This window comes from Pogonomyrmex barbatus, unplaced genomic scaffold (genome assembly GCF_055798465.1).
Source record: "Pogonomyrmex barbatus isolate J1 unplaced genomic scaffold, ASM5579846v1 scaffold9, whole genome shotgun sequence".
NCBI classification, from domain to species: Eukaryota; Metazoa; Arthropoda; class Insecta; order Hymenoptera; family Formicidae; genus Pogonomyrmex; species Pogonomyrmex barbatus.
The window spans coordinates 5661757-5687548 of NW_028297193.1; the positions used below are offsets into that span (position 1 = coordinate 5661757).

The window sequence follows — 25792 nt, forward strand, 5'->3', positions numbered from 1 at the left end:
CGGAGCTGTCCAGAACCCGAAACGTGGCTTGCCAAAAGCGCAACTTTTCTCGTCTTCTTCCGCACGCCAGCCACGTGTACACGTACCACACGTGCGCGCATGCGCGCGCGCGCGCGAGTGTGCATCCCGTACGTGTGCACGAATCTGAGGTAATCTAAGGTGCATTCACAACGATCACGTACAGGAACTCGCGATATTTCAGCCGGCTTAAGTTGTAAATTGCTATTTATGGATCACGTACAAGTCTGCAAATGCAATCACGCAATAGTGAAATTATCAAATCGTATTCCACGGACAACAGGCGTAATTTCACCAATAAGTACTTATGATAAATCGAGCACATCGTGAGTCTGATAATGGTATCTTCGAATGTATCTCATCATATAGCTCGATCGCAAAGATAAAAATTTTTCCACTCTCGAAAGTTTTCTCTAATCAAAAAAGAAAAGGAAAATATCGCTCAAATCGAAAACAGTTCCGCCTTTATTTCGAACAATATTGTACAGGACAAAAACACATTCTCCATGCTTCATCTCTTCTTCCTCTTGTCGAATTTCTTGAAATAAGATTCCTTTACCTTTCAGAATTTTATGTCATACGACGGAAGGCCGCTATCTTTTATAGGCGATAGATGAAAATGTTATACGTCCACCACTCTAACGGAACTTGAAACGCGACAAGAAATTTTACTATTCATAATTTTAATTAACGTTTATAAACGTTTTATATACGAGACGGCAAATGGATTTCGAGGATCTTTTAAATTCCTTTTCGCCATAAAATATCCTTTATCGTCTCCCGGTTGTATCATCGGCAATCTCATTAGTTATACATAATTCCTTTTCAACACGTCTCAATTTTATCGCCATCGATTATCAATTCATTATCAGCCTCGTCGATCAACAATAAACACGTGATCCTTTTTTTAAAGAGATTTAAGCCTTTTCGAGATTTCTCGCTATCTTCGTCATCAGTCAACGCGATAATCGTGTGATCCAACGCTCGTCGATCTTGCTGAGATTTCTCGAGTTCTCTCGCGAGATCGCGACGCGATGCTTCGAATGAAAACTTCGTGCGCTCCGCGCGAGGGGGGGGGCTTTACATTCTCATCGCGACGAAAGTTATCTACGGGGATCCGCCTTCGTGATTTTTTACTAAGGATCGTGCGATAGGCAACGAACCCCCTTATCGTTATCGGGATCGAGACACGGGAGTCAGGAACGCGTTTATCATCTTATCGGCCGCGCCGCGCGCGCGCGTTTGTACAATAGTCATTAAGATTATCGTTGACATCCTTCCCGCGACGGTTCCCGCGCCGCCTTTCCGTCCTAATTACTTTTTAACGCGGCCCATAAAAGGCGCCGGGCCCCGGCGATGCGGTGGTTGCTCTTCGGGCTCTTCGAGGCGGCATAATCGTAAAACCGGCCGGCCGAGCGTAATTAAGACGGCACGCGTGGGCGTTCAAACGTTGCTCGCTCTCTCTCTCTCTCGTCTCTCGTCTCTCGTCTTCTCGATTTCTCATTTTTTTCTCCCTCCTCTCCCCACTCTCCATCCCTGTCTCTTTCTCTCTCTCTCTCGTTCCCTCTCTTCTCCGAGAGACGCGGTCCTTCCGTCCCCTCTCTACCCTCTCCTCGATCCCGTCTTCGTTCTCAGCTCGAACCGAGTGGACGAGGCGAGACGTGGAATTTACCAGGAGAAGATTTCAATCAAGCGTGATGTTATCTCATTGCAATTTCGCAAATTTGCGATCTTACTATATATCGTGCACTCCGGGAGGATTATTTAAATTGTTGATACGGCGATATCTGCGAGTACGCAATAGCGCGAGTTACACTGATTACGTTGATCGATGTTGTAAAACGCTAAAGCCGCATGGTGGCTTTTTGTAAGATGTAAAAATCTCTCAATGTTGCCTCATTAATTCTACAAAAAAAAAAAAAAAAAAAAAAAATATCAGCTGGCTATTCTAAGATGCAATTGCGTAAATACGTCTGGCATTTAAAGTGTATATCCATTATAACTGATTTAAACTGATTTAAATTAACTCGATGGTTTATCTCTTTTTAATTGCTCCTTGTCAGAGGAAGAGACTGACAAGGATATTACATTTTTTATGACAAAGCAGTTGAATAAACTGTGTAGATCAATTATATTAACATAAAAAATATAAATATTCGTTAAAAATAGACAACGCTCTCCATTTCACATACAATTTTAAAGGAAGATACACGACGAAATAACGCGACGATTTTACAGAAGCAGCGTAGAGAAGAAATCTCTGAGAATCTGTAACTCCGAGAGAAACTGTAACTCCTCCCTACAAATCTGCCCGACGCGATATAATCTCCGCCGTAAACCTCCATCGCTCGAGGTATGACGTAATCGCGAGAAACGAGGATTATATTTGTCCGAAAGGGGCAGATACGGATAGCCCGATAGGCGCGCAGTCGAGTGAAAAAGGAAAGAAAGCAAAAGAGAGAGAAAGTGAGAGGGCCGAATTGCAGCCGGACAAACGGAGATGACGTTATCAGCGCGAATAAATCTCCGCGCGGAATCTTATCGAGAGAAATTTCGCGCGCGCGTCCCCCCCCCCCCCCATTCGCGTTACACGCGAGGCTTTACGTCCCCCCCGAGAACCGAGCTCGGCTCTACCCTTGACCCGTTCTACGGCAAGTGACGACAATGAGTTCCGCTTCTCGCTCGTGGGACAAACGAGGCGGATTAGAAGATTAGGATGTTATCGCTTAACGCGCCCGCGCGCTCGCTCGGCCGCTCGCACGCACCGAGTATAATATCGCAAATCGCGATCTCGGATGCAATTGCAACGAAGAGCGATCGCTAACTCGTTGTTCAAGTTGCGCCCCCGAAATCTGGGAATTTGGATTTCTAAATGTAGAAACACCTTAGAAGAAGGTATCGAATCTATTTCGTCTAGATATCGCGAATTATGCACGAAAGAAAGGAACGACTGTTCGGGGATTGAAAAGTACGTTTGAAAAATTGAAGAGCACTGAGAGAAGCGAGTTCGTATTATTAAGATTATTAAGATATAAAAGAGACGAGAACGATAGATATACAGGATATCACCGGATTTTCCGGTACAAACTTTGACAGTACGTTCTATGAGGTAGAATAGGACAAAAATGTCGACAATTTAATCGTCGTCATTAAATGTTTTATTTAGAAATTAAGTGTAAAAACATGAAATTTGCAAGAAACATTGTTTCACTTAAATTTGCATTTCAAAATGTCTTCCGCCCATGTTAATGCAAACTTGGCATCGACGTAATGTTGAATTTGTTGTCGAAATTTTGTGTAAAGATTTTGTTTAATGTCTTCAGCTGCGTCGATAATAATAAGATATAAATCTAAAGATATTAAATCTGTTGATCTTGCAGGCCAAAATATTGATTCTTCTCGATCAATCCACCTTTCGAGATAATGCTCGTTTTAATCATCATTGGGCGACATATTACTTGTGTATCGCTTGATCTTGTTTACCTCGTTTCAAATAATAAACACAAAGTTTGTCGAACACAAGACGTCAAGAAATGAACTAATACAATGAATTATCGACGCATTTTGAAATGCAAATTTAAATGAAAAATTGTTTCTTGCAAATTTTCTATTTTTGCTGTAACTTCTAGATAAAGCGTTTCATGACTTAAGTTCATATGACATTTTCTTCTTATTTCACCTCATATTGTCAAAGTTTGTGCTCAAAAGTTGGGGATACTCTGTATATTTCACATGACGTAGTATTAATATACTGAAAAAACACTTTCTGTTTATCAAAGCAATTTGCTAAAAATTTTAAAAAAATAAAATGAAAATATTTTTAAGTATATTTTACAAAGAAATATATTTATTGTGCAAAATTCTTAACATTTTCCAATCATAAATCCATTTATAAATCATAAAATAAAATTAATAATCACTCGAATTTCAATAGTTAAATTTGAAATATTTTGAAAGAAATTATAAGGACTCTAAAAAATAAATATTTTGCATAAAATTTCCACATTTACTATAAATAAAAAATTATATAATGCATAACCAATACAAAATTCAACTTTTATAAAATGATCAAAATGAATATCCTAATTATTATATGAATATCCTAATTATTATATAATAAATTAAAATAAATAAATGTCTTCATTAATAAAATATCTAATATAAAATTATTTTCATTCCTGAATATTGGAAAAATCAATGTACTTTGATGTTTAGAGTAAATGGATGCACTGTTATCGTTACAATTAAATTTGGTAAATTCCCGATTATAATATAAAAAATAATATAAAATGTTAGAAAAAGAAATTAATTAAAAAATCCCTAATTTTCAATAAAATTCCCTGAGAATTCTAGATTTTTAAAATTTTTCTAGATAATAAATACGCTGGTTAACAATTCGATCGATTAACTCTCGATTATAAAATAAAAACAAAATATTAGAAAAAAACTTCAAAAAAACTTCAAAAAAAAATTTCATAATTTTCAATAAAATTTCTTGAGAATTTCCTGATTTTTTGAGGCATAAAAAATTCCTTGAAAAAGGAACAGGACAAATTCTCGATAGTAAACACTCTTGAAATATCATTATTATTATATAATAATTAATATACTTAATAATTAAAATTATAATATACAAAATTGAATTTTAATTTCATACTGCGACGAAAAGAAGAGTGTTTCAACCGGAAGGAAATATCTCGTAGCAAGGACAGAACTTACCGATCTTTTGTCACGTATTTGGCAACGAGGGTTGTAATCATAGTCGATACTATAGATATTCATGTTAGTGATAAACTGTATCGATAATGGGGCCACCGAGGCACGAGCGGGCGAGGAGATCGGACGCTCGAACATGTCCGTGAAACCGAGCACGATGAAGCGGAGATCTCGTTCATCGGATAAGAAGAGACCAGGCCTCCCTTTCGCAAAGATAGCAACCGCCGGGGTAATTGATATACAGCGTGTGTGCAAATGGAATGCAGAAGAACTATTCAGCTGGGAAGCAGATTAGCGAAGCTCGAAAGCGGAGCGTCCGTGGTGTTTATTAACAAAGCGAGCGGCGTGTGTCGCTTCTCAATGTCAAAAACCTTCAACGTTGGTTCAACGTGAGCAAAACCTGAAACGAGTTTGAGAGTTTAAGAAGCGTAAGATCCACTTTAATTTACTTATATACACATTTAATCCGCCGCAATCGCGATTTACTCGCGCAACGCAAGAGACGTACTTTAATCAGTTGCAAAACGAACAGTCATTTAATAACGTTTGACGGCCAGGAGATTATCTCGTTAAGACGAGGTTGATTTTCCGTTCCCCACGATGGAATTTCGAAATTAATTACGCGAGCCCGTCGTTCGTGCGCCGGCATCGAGATTCGAGGACTGCATTTGTCGTCCTGCCGCGCGGGTCTCGAAATTGAGAGATTCCGAAGATCGACGACGGCATGGCGCGACAGGCGCGACGCGGATAATAATGCTCGGAGAGAAACGCGGGATCGCGCTCAATCCGCCGACGAATAATAACTGCATCCTGCTCCACCTACCGCGGGAGACAATACCGATTCCAAGGATCCTCGACCCGGCTGCCCGCGCACCCCCGACCGCGTCCACGTCGAGCTCGTCCCGACGAGCGAGACCGACGACGAGTACCTCTGTGCGAAGAATATAAAGTGCTATACCCATTTCGTTCTCCATCGGGTGACGCATCGGACGCATCTCCTATGGGAATACCATAGGACGTGGCGCGATATACATTCAGATGACACACGGGCGTTACGTCGAATCGCGTCTTTACGTCGTGAGAATTATTAGACCCCCCGCCCTTCCCCCCCCCCTCCTCCTCCTCCTCCTCACTCGTCCTCTTCGCCTTGTTCTCCGGCGCTTTTATGTCGCGATAATAAAGAATGATAATAAAATAGGACAAATGAAGAAAGGAGGTATAAATACGGCGTGTCCGTAATGGAGGATCGAGATAATTTTATTCTGCGACATATCTTGTCGAGTTTGCCCCTCCACGCCGATCGATATAATTATCCGACGACGTTGAAAGAATTCCTTGGGTACGGACACGCGACAGATTCCACGAGCAGTTGAACGAGACGACGAGGACGACGACGACGACGACGACGAAGACGACGATGACGACGACGCCGATCGGGTGATCGTTCAGCGGCTCAAAGTTCAACCAATTTAGCCGCGGCCAGCGTGACGTCAGAAACGCGCGTTCACCGTTCGGTTTCGCGCTCTGTCGTGATTAAAGAAAGAGAAGAATCGTAACCGCCGTCGTCTGCGATGGAGATCGCAGATAACAGTGGGTTATTCGGGCTCGCGAACTCGGGGCATGCGGGGGTTGAGATGATCGAATCGAGTGGCAACAAAGTTTCGATCGGAACTCACGTTCAGCGACTTCCAGGGAGGCGATTAGCTCTAAATAAAATCCACGATCGGAGCTGATGCACAGAAAAATGTAATGAAAATATAACAATACAACACAAATAATAATAATATAACAATACAACACAAATAATAATAATATAATAAATATACATATAAAAATACATATAATTATAATTATTATATGTACATATAATATAATACAATACAATCGAATTAGCCGGGTTTTTTTTAGTTTTATATAATTCGAAACTGACAAGAATCGAGCTTCACGCGACATATTTAAATATGCAACACCTTGCAACACATCCATCCTGTCTGTCCGACGATAAGATAATAACAAGGTGAAAGAGACCATAAGCCGTAACTTAACTAATTGTATTCACAGGCCTAATTATACGACCGTAATTTAGAGACGGACGTTTCTGGGCGCGACCAAACGACTTATCCGATTCTCTCTCCCTCTCTCTCTCTCTCTCTCTCTCTCTCTCTCTCTCTCTCTCTCTCTCTCTCTCTCTCTCTCCCTCGCGCGCGCGCGGGCGGATCTTTCTTGAATAAAATGCAAGACTAAGCCGAGCAGAGCGGAGCAGAGCGGAGCGGAACCGCGTCAGGTCCTGCAAAATGACTACGATCGATAGTATTCGATCCTCGGGCACTCGGTCGGTCGGCCCAACTCAAAGCGACCCGCAAACACCGAGGGATGCGTGGAATGCAATGGGCGCGCCGTGAGGTGGTGAGCGCCCCTGCACGCGTCCCCTCGCCACCTCCTCGTCCGTCTCCTTCGTTCACGAGATATATCCTCTTCCGTTTCCTTCTCGCGAATTTCGTCTCACCGCCGTCTTTCTCTCCATCTCCATCTTCTCTCTCTCCTTCCTTCGTCTCTCTCTCTCTCTCTCTCTCTCTCTCTCCCCCCCCTCTCCCTCCTTCTTCCTTTTAGAAACTCGACATTTAAGTCGAGCTGCCCATAATTTTCACCGAGATAGATCGGTGGTTTTAATTTTTTTCACACGTTCCCCGGATAATTTCCTTAACTTTGGATTTCGTGAAGAAAATAAATAAATGCTTTTTACCGATTCTTTCTTCTTTTTTCCGCCTGCCAAGAAAGAACACTGGTGCCTGCGGAATTTCGCGAAAACGGGTCACAGGCTGCGAAGGAGAGGAATTCATCGCGAGGAGTACGTGCGAATTACGCGCGGCGCATAATAAGCCGTAAGGCGGCGTAACGCCGGAGATAAGCGGACGCTTAAGAAAAGGAAGCAGAAGAAGAAGAAATTGAAGAGGAAGAAGAAGAAGAAGAAGAAGAAAAAGAAGAAGAAGTAGAAAAAGAGGAAGAAGAAGAAGAAGTAGTCGAGCCTGGGACGTTGGTCCGCGGAAAAATTGTCGTCGATGCGTTGGCGCTCGCCTCGCCTCGCACGCTCGCCCGATCGCGGCGGTCACATGGCAACAGCGAGATCTCTCGCTCTGCATTCCTCTCGCCCTCTCGCGATCAGTGGTCTTCCTCCTTCGGCTATTCCATATTCCGTCTCGCTTCTTCCCGATTCATCCGAGCCGACGAGATTCAAACAGGCGAAGGAAGAGGGAACGGCGGATCGAAGGAGGAAGGGACGAACGCAACGAGCAAGCCAAGAAACGCACAGAAGGAACGTTCTCGAGGGGAAGAAGGACGGAGAGAAGGAGAAGAGGAAAGAGAGAGATGAGGAAGAGGAAGGAAGGAGATTAAGAGTCGATGAGAAAGAGAGAGAGAGAGAGAAAGAGAGAGACGGAGGATGTGCACAAGGTTTCTCAGGTGGGTACGATGGGTTCGCGCTCGAATTCCCTTTTAGGAAGAGTCTGCTCCTCTTGCTCCTCTCATTCCGATGATCTTCCAGAGATGTGTTCTCGTTACAGTTATCAATTTTTGATGGCCTATCCCTCCATGAGCTTCTTTTCCAATCTTAATAACTCGAGTAACATTTTTATTGGAACTTTTCTATTTCGATGAGATTTCCCCGAAAGAATATTATATTTCTCTTTCCTAGAAATCCATCCCTCGCTGAAGTGTGTGTAAAAAATGGATTCCGTTTATAGAATTCTCATAAATACAACATTGTCATAGAAAAACTGCGTATTTCCTCGTGCGTTTTATAGTCGCGCTGATATTTGTATTCAACGCAAGATTACTGCGTTTTACATTTACGAGGGAATTCCCTCATCCGCTATGAAAAACAAGAGTGACGCGATTTAAAGCGAACCGCGTTATGAAATTTTTTTCTATCCAACCGTTTCATATATTCCAAACTACAGTTTTAGCAGAAATATATTTCTTTCTCATCAAAGTTCTCCGCTATTTCGCAAAGTGTACTCTCCTCGTTCAAACGGAGACGGAGAGGGAAGGAGCGCACATGGCGGCGAATCAATAGTCATTGGGAGAGGAGGAGGGGGGGGAAGGGAGGGGGGGAGGAGAAAAATGAAGTGTTTCATACAAATCGCTGCAATTTTCCAGACCCTGAATGACTACGTAATCACTTCGAGGAACGGTGGTCAAAAGCGATATCATCTAATACCGCCCGCGGAAATAAAATCGTGACATCAGCCAGCCGATCCGCGAGCAATCGATATTTCTCGGAATGTATCCCGATCACAATGGCACCTTAACAATAAATCTCGCGAAACGATTCATATTCATGAATCACGGATTCACGTCGCGCGCTCGCCGTCGGCGAGCTTTTCTTCGTACCTACCCGTTCGCTCGCTCGGAAAATCGATTACGTTTGTTTCGATTTTAACGCGGATCTAAAGATAGCGCGTCCGCGATCGCGAGCTGTCGACTAGCTACCGCGCAGCATCCGAAACTTCGTTCGCGGAAACGAAATAAGGATAACTTCCTCCAACGTTGTCGAAACGGCAATCCGAAACGTTCTTTCCGAACTTCTCTCGTAACTTCCCTTCTGAGTTCCCTCGTAAATCTTTTCTGCGCGATGCGAAGGAGATAGTTATGTTATTATTATTTCGCTCCGAGGAAACTCGAGTATCTCCCGAGATCGAACGCGGAGATTCGAGGGAATCTCACGCGATCTGGGAACTCGTCGACGATCTGGAGACTCGAGTCTAGTTTCGCGAGATTTCTCAGGGCAAGCAGCTATCGAGCGGAGTTGGCTCTAGTTCGCCAAACTCCGAAGGAAAACGCGCGAGGAACCAAAGACGAGGCGAGACGATCAAAGGAGGGGGGAGGAGGAGGGGGAAGGGGGCGGAAAGGGGAGGAAAGTCACACGTTCGTCGTGCGTATATTCGTGGCCGGTGAAGCACGCAATTATCCGAAGTAGATACCGAAAATACCGATGGGAGGAATGGGTCATTGATTCCTCGGCCGGCACCGTGCCAATGCCTCTCTTCCACTTCCTTCATCTCCTTCATCTCCTCCTCTTCTTCGTCATCCCCTCGATCCCGCCCCGCCCTGTCCTCCTCCGCGCGGCGGTTCTGCGGTGTGCACGCGTTGTTCCTCGTCGTCGGATGATTATATCGACCGCGTAGGAGGCTGGGTCGAAGCCAGAGAGAGAAACTGTGGCTCGGTATATACGTATGTATATCTTTCTGCGGGGAGATGAGAGAGAGAGACAGAGAGAGAGAGAGAGAGAGAGAGAGAGAACGCGAGGCGGAAGGGACGAGAATCGAGGAATTCTCTCTACCGTGATTTCTGCGCCAGTACCGACGTTTATCGCTAAAGTTACACGTACGTATGGATACGCGTGTCATCGATATCGAATCACCGCGGCGTAACGTCTGGCGAGATCGCGCCAAGAAACCTGTCCCCCGTCTTCAACGTCGGATTACCGACACGTATGGGCATAAAATGTATCACGGGATCAACGTGAATTTATACCGGACGATAATATATCTCCCGGCAAAATAAAGTTCTCAGTTTCTCCCTTCTCGAATAATTCGTCGAGACGTCGTAATCGTTATCGCGATCGAACGACATGAGTACCGATATAAATTTATTATTTTCTTGCGTCGTTTTTTTTATTTATTTATTTCATATTAATATTATTTCAGTAAATATTTTATTAACTTCCTTCTCCGAGAAGTGAACTCTCTTGCTCTCAGTGTCGCTTTTATTTATTTATTATATCTAATATTATCTTAGTAAATATTTATTTAACTTTTTATATAAACTTTTTTTCTTCCGCTGTATAATTAGCGTTCAGTAATCGAACGATCAGTTAGGTATCGCTGTACCGTTTAATAACCGAATAAATTGTATCGGCTGCTGTCAGCTAGAGACATAGAGAAGTGAAATAGTGGAGCAAGATACAATCTAGATAAAATTAAAATGTTTATAAAATTAACGTCCGAAAGCTGTTACTCCGACCTGACATTTATCCCAATATCGGATTTCATCCGGATGAAATTATCCGATATGACATGTAACTACTGTCGAGAATATCCACACTCGGAACGACCTAACACACTCCAAGGCCCGATTAAGCGATTGAACTCGATAACATGTAAATACGTTTGCCCAAATTACACGGTAATCCGTCCATCACGAATCCAGGTCAAACCTGGGCAACCATGCGCGAGCCGAATTGAAACTCAAGCGATTTACAACGGTTTAAAAGATATATCGTCGGCAAGTGTGTCTTTTATAAACACGCGCGTTACGCCATAAAATTACAAATAATCGAAATGATCGAAAAATTGTTACAAAATCATACCGCGAGAATTTTTTTTTTTTTACAGCATATACGGCTTTTTTAAAAATATTTTTTTAATCTTTTTCATCTTTTAAAATTTAAAGAATATTACGCGAAATAAATGAAAAAAAATATATATATTTTTAAAAATTCTTTCAATTTTAAAAGAAGATAGAAGTGTGCAGGTATCAAGGATTCTTGCGGATTAAGCGTCTCCGAGGAAACGAGTCCAGAATTGTCGTATATTCGATCGTCCCGAAATGGGGTCCTCAAATGTTGTATCGCAAAACGCGTGGGTGTGAGAAAGAGGGGACACAACGACGAACGATGACAAGAAACTAATTCTGTTTGAACGGATACCGGCAGAGAGGGGAAGGCAGGAATGCGAAACGACAATGTCGTCGTCTTCGCGTTCGCCCAATTATGGAAGCGCTCGAGCGAGATTGTAAGAAGGATCTCGGGCGTTACCATGAATAAAGGACGTTTCTTTGCGAGGATTTGGTCCGTGCGAACGGACCTACATAAGGGCATTCACTCGCGTTTCATCATTCTAGGTAACCAGAGAATTTTGAAAGTACGCCTCTTCTCGCAGCAATTTACCGAAACGATGCGAGACTTGAAGAATAATTTACATGAATTTTAATAAGTCACTTAACGAAGGATCTTCCCTCCCTATTTTTCAAAGAACATTTCTGCAGCGCGAGTGAGAGATCATACAAATTTATGAGATTCCACTAGTAAAGTTGTAATATTACAAATTTATAGCATAATCGATCACGTACTGCTATTATTTTAATCTCAATGACTGAAATGAGAATTTCTCCGGGCAAAAGTCTACGAAAGGATACGTGTTGAAAGCCGATTTTAGAATAAAGCCGTCCCTAAAATAAATGGCTCTAAGTAAGACATTTAAGACCTAAATTTTTAACCGAGGATGAATTAATTATTCTATTCATGATGGACGAAGAATTTAATTGATTGCAGTTTTATTTCATCTCGTTATTTAAGAAATGATCTTAATATTAAGAGAAATCTCGATATTTAAAGATCAAAAGATTCAAAATTTTAAATCCTTAAATAAATTTCCGTTTGAATTTCCGTCTACTTTTATCTGGTCTAATTTGCGAAGGCAACAGCAACGAGAGATGTCTTGTGGATTTGTCGAAAAGATTACGACGTGTCCTCTAGATTTTTCACTAATCCCTCTTTGGCTCTTCTCTCCTTGGCCTTAGAATTCCCGTGCTAATCCGGGGCGGTATAACGTGACTTTCGTCGAACTTCTCTCTCGATAGAGAGGAACCAGAAGGAAGAGAGATCGAGACAGAGGAAGAGGAGAGAGAGAGAGAGAGAAAATTCGTCGGTCGGGAGGAATAAGTTAAACGCCTTCGTGTATATAGGGACAGCGCGGGGCGCCGCGGGATGAATAATAATGAGGGACATCCAGGGGTGCGGGGGAACACCTTGTCGGGCGTCTTTTCGTAAAAAGGCCGTTAAGGTGCTACCTTAACGATCCCCTGGGCCCCACGCCGCTACGTTCCCCGGGTGAACGAGCAGGGCCCACGGAGGGGAAGGGGAGGGAGAGGAGGAGAGGGAGGGGGGGATCGGAGGGCCTGCACGTGGAATGCAGACACGTAATGCTCGCAGAATGCGCCCGGGCCGCCGACCGTCGAGAATTATTAGTGGATTCGTGTGTGTGTGTGTGTGTGAAAGAGAGAGAGAGAGAGAGAGAGAGAGAGAGAGAGAGAGAGAGAGAGAAAGACCCCCTGAATGCAACCCAGGTCGGAGCAGGTCTGTATGGTGCGGCATCGGGCCATATACACGCACGGGGGCGCACAGGCACGAACGAACAGGTACGAACGAGAAGCCGGGGACCTGCCGCCGGGTCCCACGATGGCCCTGGACCCCGGTCCCCCTCCCCCCTCCTCCTCCTCCTCCTCCGATTCGGTCCGTGCAAACCTTTGTTCGCGATTCGACGAGTCCGAAATCGATGCAGAGTAAGACTCCCGCGCGATTAAGCGGATATTCGACACATCCCTCGCAGGATGCGATCATAGGCGAAAGGCGTGATCGACTATGACAAATCGAAATGTGGGTCATATATCACTGACACGATTTATCTCTCTCTCTCTCTCTCTCTCTCTCTCTCTCTCTCTCTCTCTCTGCGCGCAAAAATCAAAATTTAAATTGTAGGCAAGCATTTTGTAGATCGGTAAAAATTCAGTACATGTGGCAATTGAATTTTAGGATGAATTCGGATCAAAAAAAGAAAACGAGCGAACGAATTAGCTTTCATAGCGCGAGCGAGTATGAGCGAGCCGAAAATTCGCGTTGGCAAATATACATTTTATCTTCCTTTAGAATGTAAAAGAAAGAAAAGAAAAAATCGAAGGGCTCGTTCTCTCTCTCTCTCTCTCTCTCTCTCTCTCTCTCTCTCTCTCTCTCTCTCTTTCTGCCAGCTTCGTTCGGATCCAGCTTCATTTGAAACGCAGGAAGAGGAAGTTGCAGAACTGCCGGTTAGTTAAGACGAGACGAGAAGTAATCGAGGACAATCGGACCGCGAATCGATTTCGAAGGACGAAACCGCAGAGAAGCGACGAGCGAGGAATCTGGCTTCTAAACGAAACGAACCGGGGGATCGATTCTGTCGCGGCGCGGCGCGGCGTGGCGCGGCGTGGCGCGGCGTGGCGCGGCGTGGCCGCCCGTGTGAGAAACTTTTAATTGCGTTCCGCGCGCGAGCGGAGCGGCCCATTTCGTCGAGACTCGGGGTCGAGAACCGGAACGAAGGGACGAGAAATCGTGGTGTAGGTAGGAAAGGTAGTTGGAGGAGGAAGACGAGGGAGACGGACGAGGCGAACGACGCGAGTGAGTGCATAACTTATGCGTGTTCGCTGAACGAGGAATTGTCTCGAGGAGGGCAATACGGGGAATAAGCTGGCGCGCGCTGTGTGAAAGACAAATGTGAAAAGCGCCGGGAAAAAGAGGGGAATGACTAAGGCGAAGAACCGAGCCATGTTCGCCGCGTGGCGGGAACATGGCTCGAAAGGTGTTACGCGTAAGAGCGTGCATCAGGTGTATCGAGAAGTACCCATACGTTATACCTTCAAACGAATTTCGATGAATAGCGAATTAATCGTCAATTTCTCAAAATTCGTACGTACAGAACGACTTCTCTCTCTCGCGATTCTCGCGAGAAAAATTACAACACTGGTAATTAATAGACCATCGACACCTTGGTATTCAATCAAGAATTTGTTCCAAATCGATCTCGATTGAATAATAATAATAATAATAATAATAATAATAATAATTCTCTATAATAATTATCATTATCATCTAATAATTCCCAGCGGTCGGCGAGCCGAGCGCGCATTCTCGAGCGAGCATTACTCGTGTCGAAAACTCTCGTTCTCACTCACCTTCTCCTCGAGCTTCGGACCCTCCTCCATCGCGCGCATGATGGCATCCGAGATGCGGGAGTCCAACTCCCTGACGGCTACCTTGACGTTCAGGCCGAGGGGATCGTTGTCGCTGCTCACCGCCACGACGAGCCTCTCGACCGTCCCCACGTAACCGGACCACGCGAGATCCAGTTCGGACGCCGGCTCCGTCAGGCAGCCCCTGCAACGTTTATTTGCACTTTCTGCCCTGACAATCCGCGAAATTAATCCGCCGCAAATCACCACGTGATTATCGTATGATTATGTTACGCGCGACTACTAAATAATTACGAGTCGCCCGGCGATAATCTTTCTATAACGATCGCGGAATTGAACAAATTGAAGATAATAATTTTTAACGATCCGTGGATGCCCGCGGATAATTATAATAATTATCAATTATCGTTTAATCGTAACATCGGGGAAAACGGCCGGTGTTACAGGCGCTATTACACACGGTGTACCGTGTATGATCGATCAGACGATTTCTCATCGGCTACCGGAAAAGCGAATTTGTCACGCCAACTCGTGGTTTCTCGTCTGAGAAAAGGCCGCGTTCCAAGCATTCCCGGACATTTTTCTTGGACAAATTGACAATCACTCACCTCACCACGTTGGTGCAGAATCCGCTGCAGGGTCTAACGGCCTTCCCGATCCCTTTGCACCTGGGACAATATGTCATTCTGAGCAGAGCATCGTAGCAGGCCTCTTGCTGAGGGCTATTTCCACTACCGGTAGCAAACAACACGTTTTCGGTCTTCTCGAGGACGGTTTTCCCGAGCATTAATGACTGCACCAGGATCCTGGCGGCCTCCAGGTTCCTGCCGATCTTCTTGAACACGTCCTGCGGCGTGTCACCGAACGGCTGTATGTCGTCTATCCTCTCGTACAGGCAGGACTTGAACTTCTCGGTGAAGTCCTGTCGGTCGCGGTGCGGATTGATGGTGTAGTGATAGGCGATGGTGAAGAGCCGCGTGAAGAACTCCCGGACGCGCTCCTGCAGCGTCTCGCGCGTCAACGGCTGCTGAAGATTGTCCGGGGTGTTGGGGGGCGACACGTAGTCCATCATCGCCTGGTAGAGCGCCCGGATCGACGGCCTGCTCTGCACCGCCATCGAGCGGTACACGTGATTGAACGTGGTCATGGTCTTGTTCTCCGACCTCCGCAGCAGCACGATCACCGTCTCTGCGCAGATGGCGGAAAATCTCTCTTCAATATTTCATAGGCACAATTTAACGAGAGGCGACTTCGCTCTCCCCCCCCCCCCGGAAAGCCCTCGTCCATCTTCCCGAGGTCCCGAGGTACCGAGGTATCGCGTGAGATCCTCGATACCTTGAGAGCCGGGGGAACCGCAAAAATATTGGGAAACGAATTTCGAAATTTTCTTTTTTTTTTTTTTTCGAGGTTTCCCGAGGAGATTTAAGACGTCGCGAAATATTCGAGATTTCTCGGTAATAATTCCAAGTGAATTATGTCGAGGTGAAATATTATTTGTAAGATAAAATACAGGTCGACAAGTGAAATTCATCGCGAGCAAAGAGCGATATTTTTTTTAGAAACCCGAGATGAAATTATAAGTCAGTGCCGCTGTAGGCTGCACACGTAAGGTCGCGACAATGCCGAGGATTAAGATTTTGAAATTCTTTTCGTGTGAATGTTTTTCTGCGCGCATTGAAGCTCGCGTGTAGAGCCTCCAGAGAGCCGGAAAATATTTTCTCCTTCTACCGAAAGCATCTTGTCGTCGAAGCGATTTCTTTTGTCAGAAACTTAAAATATCCAAGAAGATGATTATATTGAAATATTATAAAGTGCTGGAAAAGGTCGGAAAGGACAAAGTCTAGTCATTCAATCTAGATATACAGGTATGCGTCAGCGGATTATCCTTTCCTACCCTCCCCTCCCCCCGTCTCTCTCTCTCTCTCTCTCTCTCTCTCTCTCTCTCTCTCTCTCTCTCTCTCTCTCTCTCTCCCCTCCCTCTCCCTCCCCCCCCCCCTCTCTCTCTCTCTCTCTCTCCTTGGTGATTCTTCTAATCTATCTCGATCAAATGATTCTTCATGCAAATTCGCCCACTTGAGATTTCGTGAGTGGAGTGAGAAGAGCGTGCTCGTGACTAAGAACAGACACGGTCGTACTAATCGTGCGAACGTGTAAAACGAAGAAGGCAGATGATAAGTGCTCCTCAATTCCCGCTTTAGTTTCAAGTGGCCTCGGAAAGAATCTATGCCCGGCCTTGAGATGCGCATCTCACAGGTTCTAATGATCCTGTTAAGGGAAATGACGATCGACCGCAGAATATCAGACACAAAAAGGTCCGCGTATCTTTGTGTATCTCAATGCCAAAAGATTGGGATTTGAAATTAAAGCTCTGGCGAATTTAATTCGGACGTATATATAAATATTGAATCCGTCGCGTGTAAATATTTGAAACGTGTGAACATAAAACCATTGTGTTCGACAATGTATAATAAATAATAAATTGTTGCTAAATTAATTATCAATTAGATATCTAGGTGCTAGAAAATGTATATTTACATAGATTTATATTAATTGTAATTTATATAACGTGAGGTTGCGAAAATTTCAGCCTCGATCAGGGCAACCGCAACCGAGCGGGAGCCACTCGAGATTCGTTGTTATTTCTCTTCGAAATACGGATCTCTTCCCGAGAAAACGTCGTGCATCGATACTGAAATTGGACTCATCGAGAATATACCGGTTCCGATATCTGATTTGCGACACTGCGCAATCGAAATTATGCTCCACGTGAACGAAAGTCATGCCGAGTTTCCCACCGGGATCGCAACGAAGCGGAGCGTAATTTATTTTTAAATGGATCTGTCTCGCGGTTGTGACGCGACTAAAATTAACGGCAAATAAAAATACGACGGTTGCGATATCTCGCAGCCGTCGTCTCGCGCCGTTTCTCTCTTTCTTTCCTCCTCTCTTTCTTCTAAGTGAGAAAACCGAGCCTTCCTTCGCACTGTTCTCCTGTGAAACGTTATTCGTCGAGGCGGATCATGCCCGCGTTAATTCAGACTTCAAAGGCGGTATCGCGCGCAATTACTCGGATTTGTTTTCCTTCAATTACCAAGATTCTGTGGATGCCGACGAACGGACAGAAATAAATCCGACGACAGCGTACACATCTTTCAGTAGGAAATTAGGAATTGATTCCGATTATCAGTGTGTAAATCGAGATATTTTACCTGCATCTTTCGGATTCAAGATTCCATTTACCTTTTATTATCTCGTTTAAACACAAAAAAAAAGAATATTAATTTTAAATTTAATTATACAAATATAAGCAAGAATATTATAATCTTAGAAAAATTTTAGTTTTGAGTTGAATAAAAAAAATAATACCTGCAAATTCAATACAAATTCAATCAAATCAAGATTAAAATTTTTAAGAAGATTGTAATATTCTTGATTATGCAAATTTAATCAAATCAAGACTAAAATTTGTAAAAAATTTATAATATTCTTACATATGAGAAATATTTGTCTTGAATATTTATCTTGATTTAAGATCAATTTCTTTTCTTTATATATTCTTATATATAAACCAGAATATTATAATCTTAAAAATATTTTAGTTTTGAGTTGAACAAACGTAATATCTTTTAATGATTTTACAAAAATAATATCTTATATTGAATATTTGTCTTGATTTAAAACTAGTTCTTTTTCTGTATATTCTCATATATAAGCAAGAATATTATAATTTTTTTAGAAAAATGTTAGTCTTGATTTAATTGAATTTATATTGATGCAAATATAGATATTTCCATAATATTTTTAAAAATTTTAGTTGATTTTATTAACTTTGTATTGATGCAAGTATTACTTTTGCTCAATTGAAGACTAAAAATCTTCTACATGAAGATTATAATACTTTTGCTTATATATGATAATATTCATAATTGCATCGATACAAATTCAATCAAATTAAGATTAATATTTCTATAAGAAAATTATAATATTCTTGCTTATATATAAGAATATACGCAAAAAAGAAATTAATCTTAAATCAAGAAAAATACTCTCATAGTAAGCAATTTGATTAAATTTGCATTGATGTAAAATATTACTTTTGTTTTCAACTGAAGACCTTCGTATGAAAATTATAATCTTCTTGCTCACGTATAAGAATATTTGTCTTGAATTAATTTTTTTTTTCTATGCCCGGACAAACGGATTGCGATTTCGATGGACCTGGACTCGAGAGAGGGGGTTCAGGAATCCAAACTCGAGAAGGACTCGGAGGGCTGCGACGAAGCTGCGAAAAACACCGGCCGCAATTTGCGGCTTCGCTCGTCGTCCGCGAAGGTACAAACACACTCGGCGGTGGGGAGAGAAAGAGAGGAAGTACGTTTTTCGCGGTATCGAAAATAGCAGAGAGCGGAGGCTGCGCTTGAATTCTAGACGCCGTGTTACCGAGACAACGACACGCGCCTCGCGTACACATCGCCTCCGCCTCGCGTTTCCGCGCGCGCTCCGCCGCCTATCATCATCCTCTGCCTCACCTCGTTTTCCGCCGTTTTCTGCCGTTTTCGCGCGAGTACCGGTTAGCGTGCCGGTATAAATACCGGACTGACCACGTAATCGCGATGACTAAAGAGCCCGCGCGCGGCCGAGTCGCGCCCGAACGTTGAAAACGCTCGTGCGGGCTCCCGAAAGAAATTCGCGGCAAGTCGAAGAGGAGAGAGAGAGAGAGAGAGAGAGAGAGAGAGAGAGAGAGAGAGAGAGAGAGAGAGAGAGACAGAAGGGTGAGATCATCGTCCCGTTCTCGATCGAAATAAGAGTAACGATCCCTCATCTCGGGCAATTACAAACGATTACAAGTAAAATGACGCGCGGTATAATTTAAAGCAATAAAGGCGCTTGGACGACGATGAAGATGAATCACGATTGACATCGCGCGTTAATTTCTCGTATGCAAATTCTGACTTGCGACTCGAGATGAGGAGTGACATGTTTGCGCGGCCGATCTTACGCGAGACCGATGTAAGGAATTAAGGAGATGAATCGGCGGGGAGGGAGAATGGGAGGCAAGGATCGAAGAGGAGGGATATAGTGGTTCGTTTTCTTGTCCCCCCGTATAAGGCGGCATGCAGAGATCGACTCTGATTCTTCACCTTCGAGAGAGTCCTGCGGAGAGTTTGAGAGTTTGAGAGTCTGAGAGAGAGAGAGAGAGAGAGAGAGAGCTGATGCTCGAAATCGCTCACGATAATTATCGAACCTTTCAGTGTGCAAGAATTGCGGATACGATGAACGCGATAAAAGCATCTTTTCAGAGAGAGAGAGAGAGAGAGAGAGAGAGAGAGAGAGAGAAAGGGAGAGAAGCGTTCCTTTCTCCCTTTTGTCGAAATTTTGCCGATACACCGTTCGGGAATCTCCATAAATCAAACACACCAAAGGGCGAACGAAGCACGCTGAAAACCCTGTTATTTTAATGACAAAACATCGGAAACGAAGAATAAATCGTTAATTACTCTGCTCCAGAATGTTTTACAACATGTAAATATATTATATAATAATCTTTAAAATAGAAATGTACAGAAGATGTATTTAGTACCATTGACATAGTAATGCTCTCCCTTCTGTCCATATTTTTCAGAAATTTAGTAACCTAGTAACTAACACATTCTTTTTTGGAACTAATTTAAAATGTAATTTCATATCGGACATTTCCAACAATAATATGTTTATTTTAATACAAATATGTAAAAGATGCATTCCATAACATCAACGTAGCAATATTCTCTTTCCGCGCATTTTTTTCAGAACGATTTAGTAACTAACACATTTTTTGGAACTAATTTAAAATGCAATTTCATATCGACCGTTTGCAATACAACAACAAAGCGTATACATCATTTACTTTAATACAAATGTACAGAGAAAATGCATTCAATATTATTAACTTGGTAATGTTCCGTTTCCGCGCGTTTTTTTTTTTTTCAGAACAATTTAGTGGTCCGATAACCGATGCACTTTTTTGAAACTAATTTAAGATCTAATTCGATATCGAGCGTTTTCAACGATAACATATTTACCTAATGCAAATGTACAGAGAAGATGCATCATTAACACGGCAATGTTCTCTTTCCGCGCATTCTTTTTTTTTTTCAGAATAATTTAGCAATCCGACCGGGTCCTGCATGCTCCTTTTTCGGAGCTAATTCAAGGCGTAATTCCGTATCGAGCGTTTCCAACAATAACCGGGGGCACGTCCCGGGATAATATCCGTCTAAAATATTCACCCGGCAACGGCGGGTTAGAATATATCCAGTTCTGAAGTGGAATATCCTACCTCGGAGAGCGTCGGCGGTGGTGGCGAGGAGGCCCTGCAGAGTTCTACTGTGATGACGGATCAGATTGTGGAAGTCCGCCCGGGCTTGTTGCTTCAGACGCTCCTCCATCTCTTTGCCGCAGCACTTGCCACCGCACGTCGCTGGAAAAGAGAAAATATTTCACGTTAATTATCGCGCGCGACGTCACCCATTTAAAGCCCGGCCGTAGGAGCGCTCCCCCTTTTCGTTCGGCCGAAGTTAAATCGAATTGGGCCACGAGGGGGAGAAGGCCAGGGAGGAGGGGAGGGAGAGGGGGGGGAGGAAGAGAGTCCGGAGTTGCGCGTTAAATTGCATAAACTGCGTAAGCCTCTCGCCCTCCCCCCCCCCCGCCCCCTCCTCGTGATATAAGAGTTCGTAGCTGGTAATCTGACCTATTTGCGAAAATCACGGCCGATTGAAAAAGACCGATGTAGATGAAATTTGATCCGATGCCGGGAATTCTCCTGTAATCCGACGAAATGGAAATTCTATTATATATCGAATTGTTTTATCACACACACACACACACACACACACACACGCGCGCGCGCGCGCGCGCGCGCGCGCGCACTCACACGTACACGCGGGAATTTCATTTTATCGTATTAATCGAGGTTTTCATCTTCCACGCGTAATTTCACGTTCATACATTTCATACGGATGTCCGATGTATCGGCCACTCTCCATTTTGCGAAAGGACGTCGACGCGTTCAAATGAACGCATCTCTTCGTCAAACGGCGCTCCATCTCCAGCGTTCCGATATAATCAACGCCGATAAAACAACAATGTATCGGGGGAAGATTCTAGATCTCCCCCGTATATTTTCGAAAGATAGACAAGGAGCGAGGGACTCCGAAGAGTCCGTACGCCAGCCTCGAATTTATTCCTTCGTCATTAAGCCAGGGTAATTATGAACTCGCGAAGAATTATCACCGGGGGGATTGTCATTGAAATTTTTAACTTGCGGGAAACGGGAAACTCGCGTGAAATTCGCGAAAAAATCCAAACACAGAGGATTCGCCTTTGTTTCGCGCGGCCCCGCGCATTTGCATAATAAATACGAACTACCGTGCATTTAGGGCGCTACATTAAATATTCACGTATATTCGGCGATAATAATATAACGCGCGATAATTTTGACCGGGATCCGAGAGAAAATACGCGTGGTCGCCGAACGATCGAAATCCCGCGGTGACGTGCATTCCTCCTTGGCTGCGAGCGAACCGGTTTCGCGCGACCGAACGCTGCACCGAATTTAAAAATATACGAGCGCAGCGCGAAATAAAAATGCGAATGAATATAGAAATCGGCAATTAAACGCGCGTGTAAAAATAAAAGAGCGGAGCCGAATGTAAATAGGACGGATAACGAAAAAACGCGTGGAAAAATTGTACCGCGAGCGTACCGATCAGAGATAACTGGGTTGTTAAATATTATATTTGTTATATTTATAGTCGTATTCGTATTATATTTCGTAGGGATATGTAAAAACCGCGGGGATAAGAGGGGGACCCTCGAAACCGGGTTAATGCGAGATTAATTAAAAAATAAAGAGACCGAGAAACGGAGGAGGACGTACGACGTCTGTGTGACATTAATCTACACGTGTAATTACTTATGAAGGCACATTAATTTCCTCGACGGAAAGTAAAATGTTAACGTCGCTAATCGGACTTGTGGTAATAACATTTTTCTTACTTTTAGATCGTTGAAAATAGGTCGCCGCCGTCTCGTAAACGAGTAACTCGCGAGATTGATGGAAAAATGGAAGCGGACACGTGTTATGCAACGCTCGTTTCGGCGGAGTCGTGTTAGCCGATAGGATTATATTCCAAAGTTCTGGGAAACATCGTAAATTATAAGATCAGCGAGGAAGGAAGGTAGGGAAGGGTGAAAAATCGCTGGAAAAAAATAGCCGCGTCTCCGACACGAGGCGATACGCCGAGCGAGGCGAACGACTTTACGTCGGGAGATCGAGATACGTCGCGAACTTTCGTTCCGCCAAATTTTTCCCTCCTTCGACAGCCCTCCGATCATGTACCCCTCGAAAAAAATTTTGCGGGTTCGCAGATTTATTCGAAACACCCGGAATTCAATTACGCGAATATTTGCGTAATCTCGATTTCACAAGAGGCTTTTGAAATAAATTCCGAATTTCGCATCTTCGAGGAAAAGAAGGCACATCGACGTACGAAACTTCGTGCTTTACGATCTTTCAGCAAATATGAGATTCGACGAATCAAATTTCGAGGAATAAACCGGAAAATTTTCTTCTCTAGGAGCTCCATCAGAAGTTTTCTTCGAGAGTTCGCGATACTCGAACAGACTTTCTAGATGGATAACTGCGATATTTTCTAGATTAGTTATTTTCTCACTAGTAATTGGCGAGGCGGTATTCACTTTATTTAAGTGGCACCTGCCAATCTTTCGATCATCATCCGTGAAAACCGGAGCGTTTAACAGGAAGAATAGAAAACAATTTGCATGCGAAACGCGGTGCAAATTTATGCACGCCGGACTCGCATACGTTCAGTACGAAATATCGATTATGACTGCATAGCGAAATGTGATAATATTAATATTAATGATATCGAGTATCGAATATTAATTGCGGGTAACGCAAATAATTTTGATAATCCCTTAAAATAGCCGGCGACTGTTATTAGTATTAATTTGATAGTGCGTTAGCGCCGGGCAACTATTAATAGCAGTAATATTACAAGTACTATCGGCGGTAATTTCTATCCAATTAGCGGAAATTACTATGCTAATACTCGAGGCAACAGCGAGAGCTGTTAGAAATATTCCAACTTGACTCGGCGCGGTGCTCTGCAAGTAAAATTGGAGCGCGCGCGCGCGCGCGCGCGCGCGAACTCGCGCTTGCAAAATAAACTCAACATCGAGTTCTGCATCGTGAAAATGAATTACTTTGGCGGACGAGAGACGCGCGGTCACTTTTGTTCCGACGAATTACGACTGATGAAATCCCATCCGAACAATACTAATTATCGAGCACTCGCTCTCTTCGCGTAGTTTAATTTTGAAATATCTGTCGGAACGCGCTCGGCTCTCTCTCGTTCTCTCTCTCTCTCTCTCTCTCTCTCTCTCTCTTTGTTTGTACCCTCTGTTTATCTCCCTTTTTGTTTTCTCGACACGCTCGTGGCCCGGCGCGTCCGTCCGACAGAAATGTCGGAATCATCTGATTTTGACTGCCTGACGTTACTCCCCGCGTGCGCGCGTCTCGGAAGGATGACTCTTTCGACGGAATTAATAAACAACACAGACATCCAGTTCTATCGATGTAAACGAATTTTAATTCCGATTTATAATTTATTTTTCTGCCAATTATTAAAAACAGATAAAAAGTAAAAGAATTAAATGGAGATTAAAGATCCTTGATGGGAATAGATAATGGAAATTTTTTTTTTTTTTTAATTTATTTCCAATTTCATTAATCAACAGAGATCCTTCAATTGGGAACTCTTCGAAATGAAACGGGAATTGCGATGTAAAATTATGGAATTTGAATGTTGGGGGAATGCTGACTTAATACACACCGACAGCAGAGAACTTGTCCTTCTTTTTTTCATTGAACATCGGATCCCACGCTCTTTCAGCCTGTTTTCTTTTTTCAATTGAAAAAAAAGGAATACCTCCGATTTAAAGATATTATTACGACACATAGTTAAGAATCGCGCAGGGACGATTTATTTTTATGCTGAAAGATCTACTTACTCTTTGGAGAATCCGCTGCGGCCGGCACGAGCGTGATGTTCTTGGTGTCGAAGAACGGCCTGACCAGGTCGCAAGCGGCGACGGGCACGGTGCCATTGTCGTCGTCGACGGACTTGGAGCGGTGCGATCTCGCATATGCGGTCGTGCATACGCAGTGGCACCACACGAGGACGGCGAGCAGGACCGCGGGGGCGGGGAATCCGCGTACAGTGGCTCGTGATGTTATTTTCATTTCGTCAAAATGGCCCCGGACGCAACGAACGGCGAGAGAGAAGGAAACCCACGGGGACGAGAGCCACGAGGGAAATCCGCGCGCGCGACCGGAGAATGCTCCGCGAAAATTGTCTCTTTCTCTCTCTTTTCCACACTCTCTCTCTATCTCTCTCTCTCTCTCTCTCTCTCTCTCTCTCTCTCTCCGCTCTCCTTATTTTTCTCTGTCGCCCGAGAGCGCTCCGCGCGTGTCTTCCTCTTCCTCTTCTACCTGTGTTTTCCTCTCTTAGAGATTCGTTCCCGGTGAAGTCATCCACCGTATCGGGACGCGACGATCGTTTGCCGAACGGACGCGGACGCACCGTCAGACGGCACGACGACGGCGACGAGAACGAGCGGCGGTGCTGCGGGCACTCGGAGCATGCGGCGCGAACATTTGGTGCGTTCGCGAAACGGGAGAGGGAGAGACGACGAGGAAGAAGGCGAGCAAGAGGGAGGAAGGGAGGGAGGAGGAAGGAGAGAAGAGAGAAGAATAAGAAGGAGAAAGAGGAAAGGAAGGAAAAAAAAAAAGAAGAAGGAGAGGTCAGAGACGGCCGATCAGCGACGCGTCGAGGCGATCACGTACATCCAGCAGTGCTCCCGGCACATGCACGCTCGACCACTCGGCTCGTATCACGGGGTGAAACGCACATATGTCCCTTTATCTGCGTAATGCGTGACTCGTGTGTGCGTATGTGCGTGTACGTATGCGCGCGTTTGTACGCGTATATATTACGTACGCGGGACGCATACACGCACCGTACTTACACGCCGTGCGGCTGTACCGCGAATGCGAGTGCGAACGCGAGATGGGAGCGAGGAGAGCGCGCGTCCAACCACCTCCCACGAGCGACTCGATACGACTGAAGCGCCTGGCCGACACGCTCGACGATAGTGAGTTATAAACCCGTACGAGCTCGCCAGATAGCGCGAACGTCGGCGACGCAGTACCCCC

At 44.1% G+C, this 25792-nt stretch overlaps 1 protein-coding gene across 1 annotated transcript in view; it reads right to left on the bottom strand.

The window, feature by feature from the left end:
* Nucleotides 1-25726, bottom strand: part of dally (division abnormally delayed protein) — a 50946-nt gene extending 25220 nt beyond the window's left edge. Inside the window, exons 1-4 of the mRNA XM_089084979.1 lie at nucleotides 24589-25726; nucleotides 20834-20974; nucleotides 15123-15702; nucleotides 14497-14698 (exon numbers count right to left, since the gene is read on the bottom strand). Coding sequence (XP_088941105.1) covers nucleotides 14497-14698; nucleotides 15123-15702; nucleotides 20834-20974; nucleotides 24589-24820 — 1155 coding nt within the window. The 5' untranslated portion in view covers nucleotides 24821-25726. The remainder of the gene's footprint in view (nucleotides 1-14496; nucleotides 14699-15122; nucleotides 15703-20833; nucleotides 20975-24588) is intronic.
* Nucleotides 25727-25792: the final 66 nt, after the last annotated feature.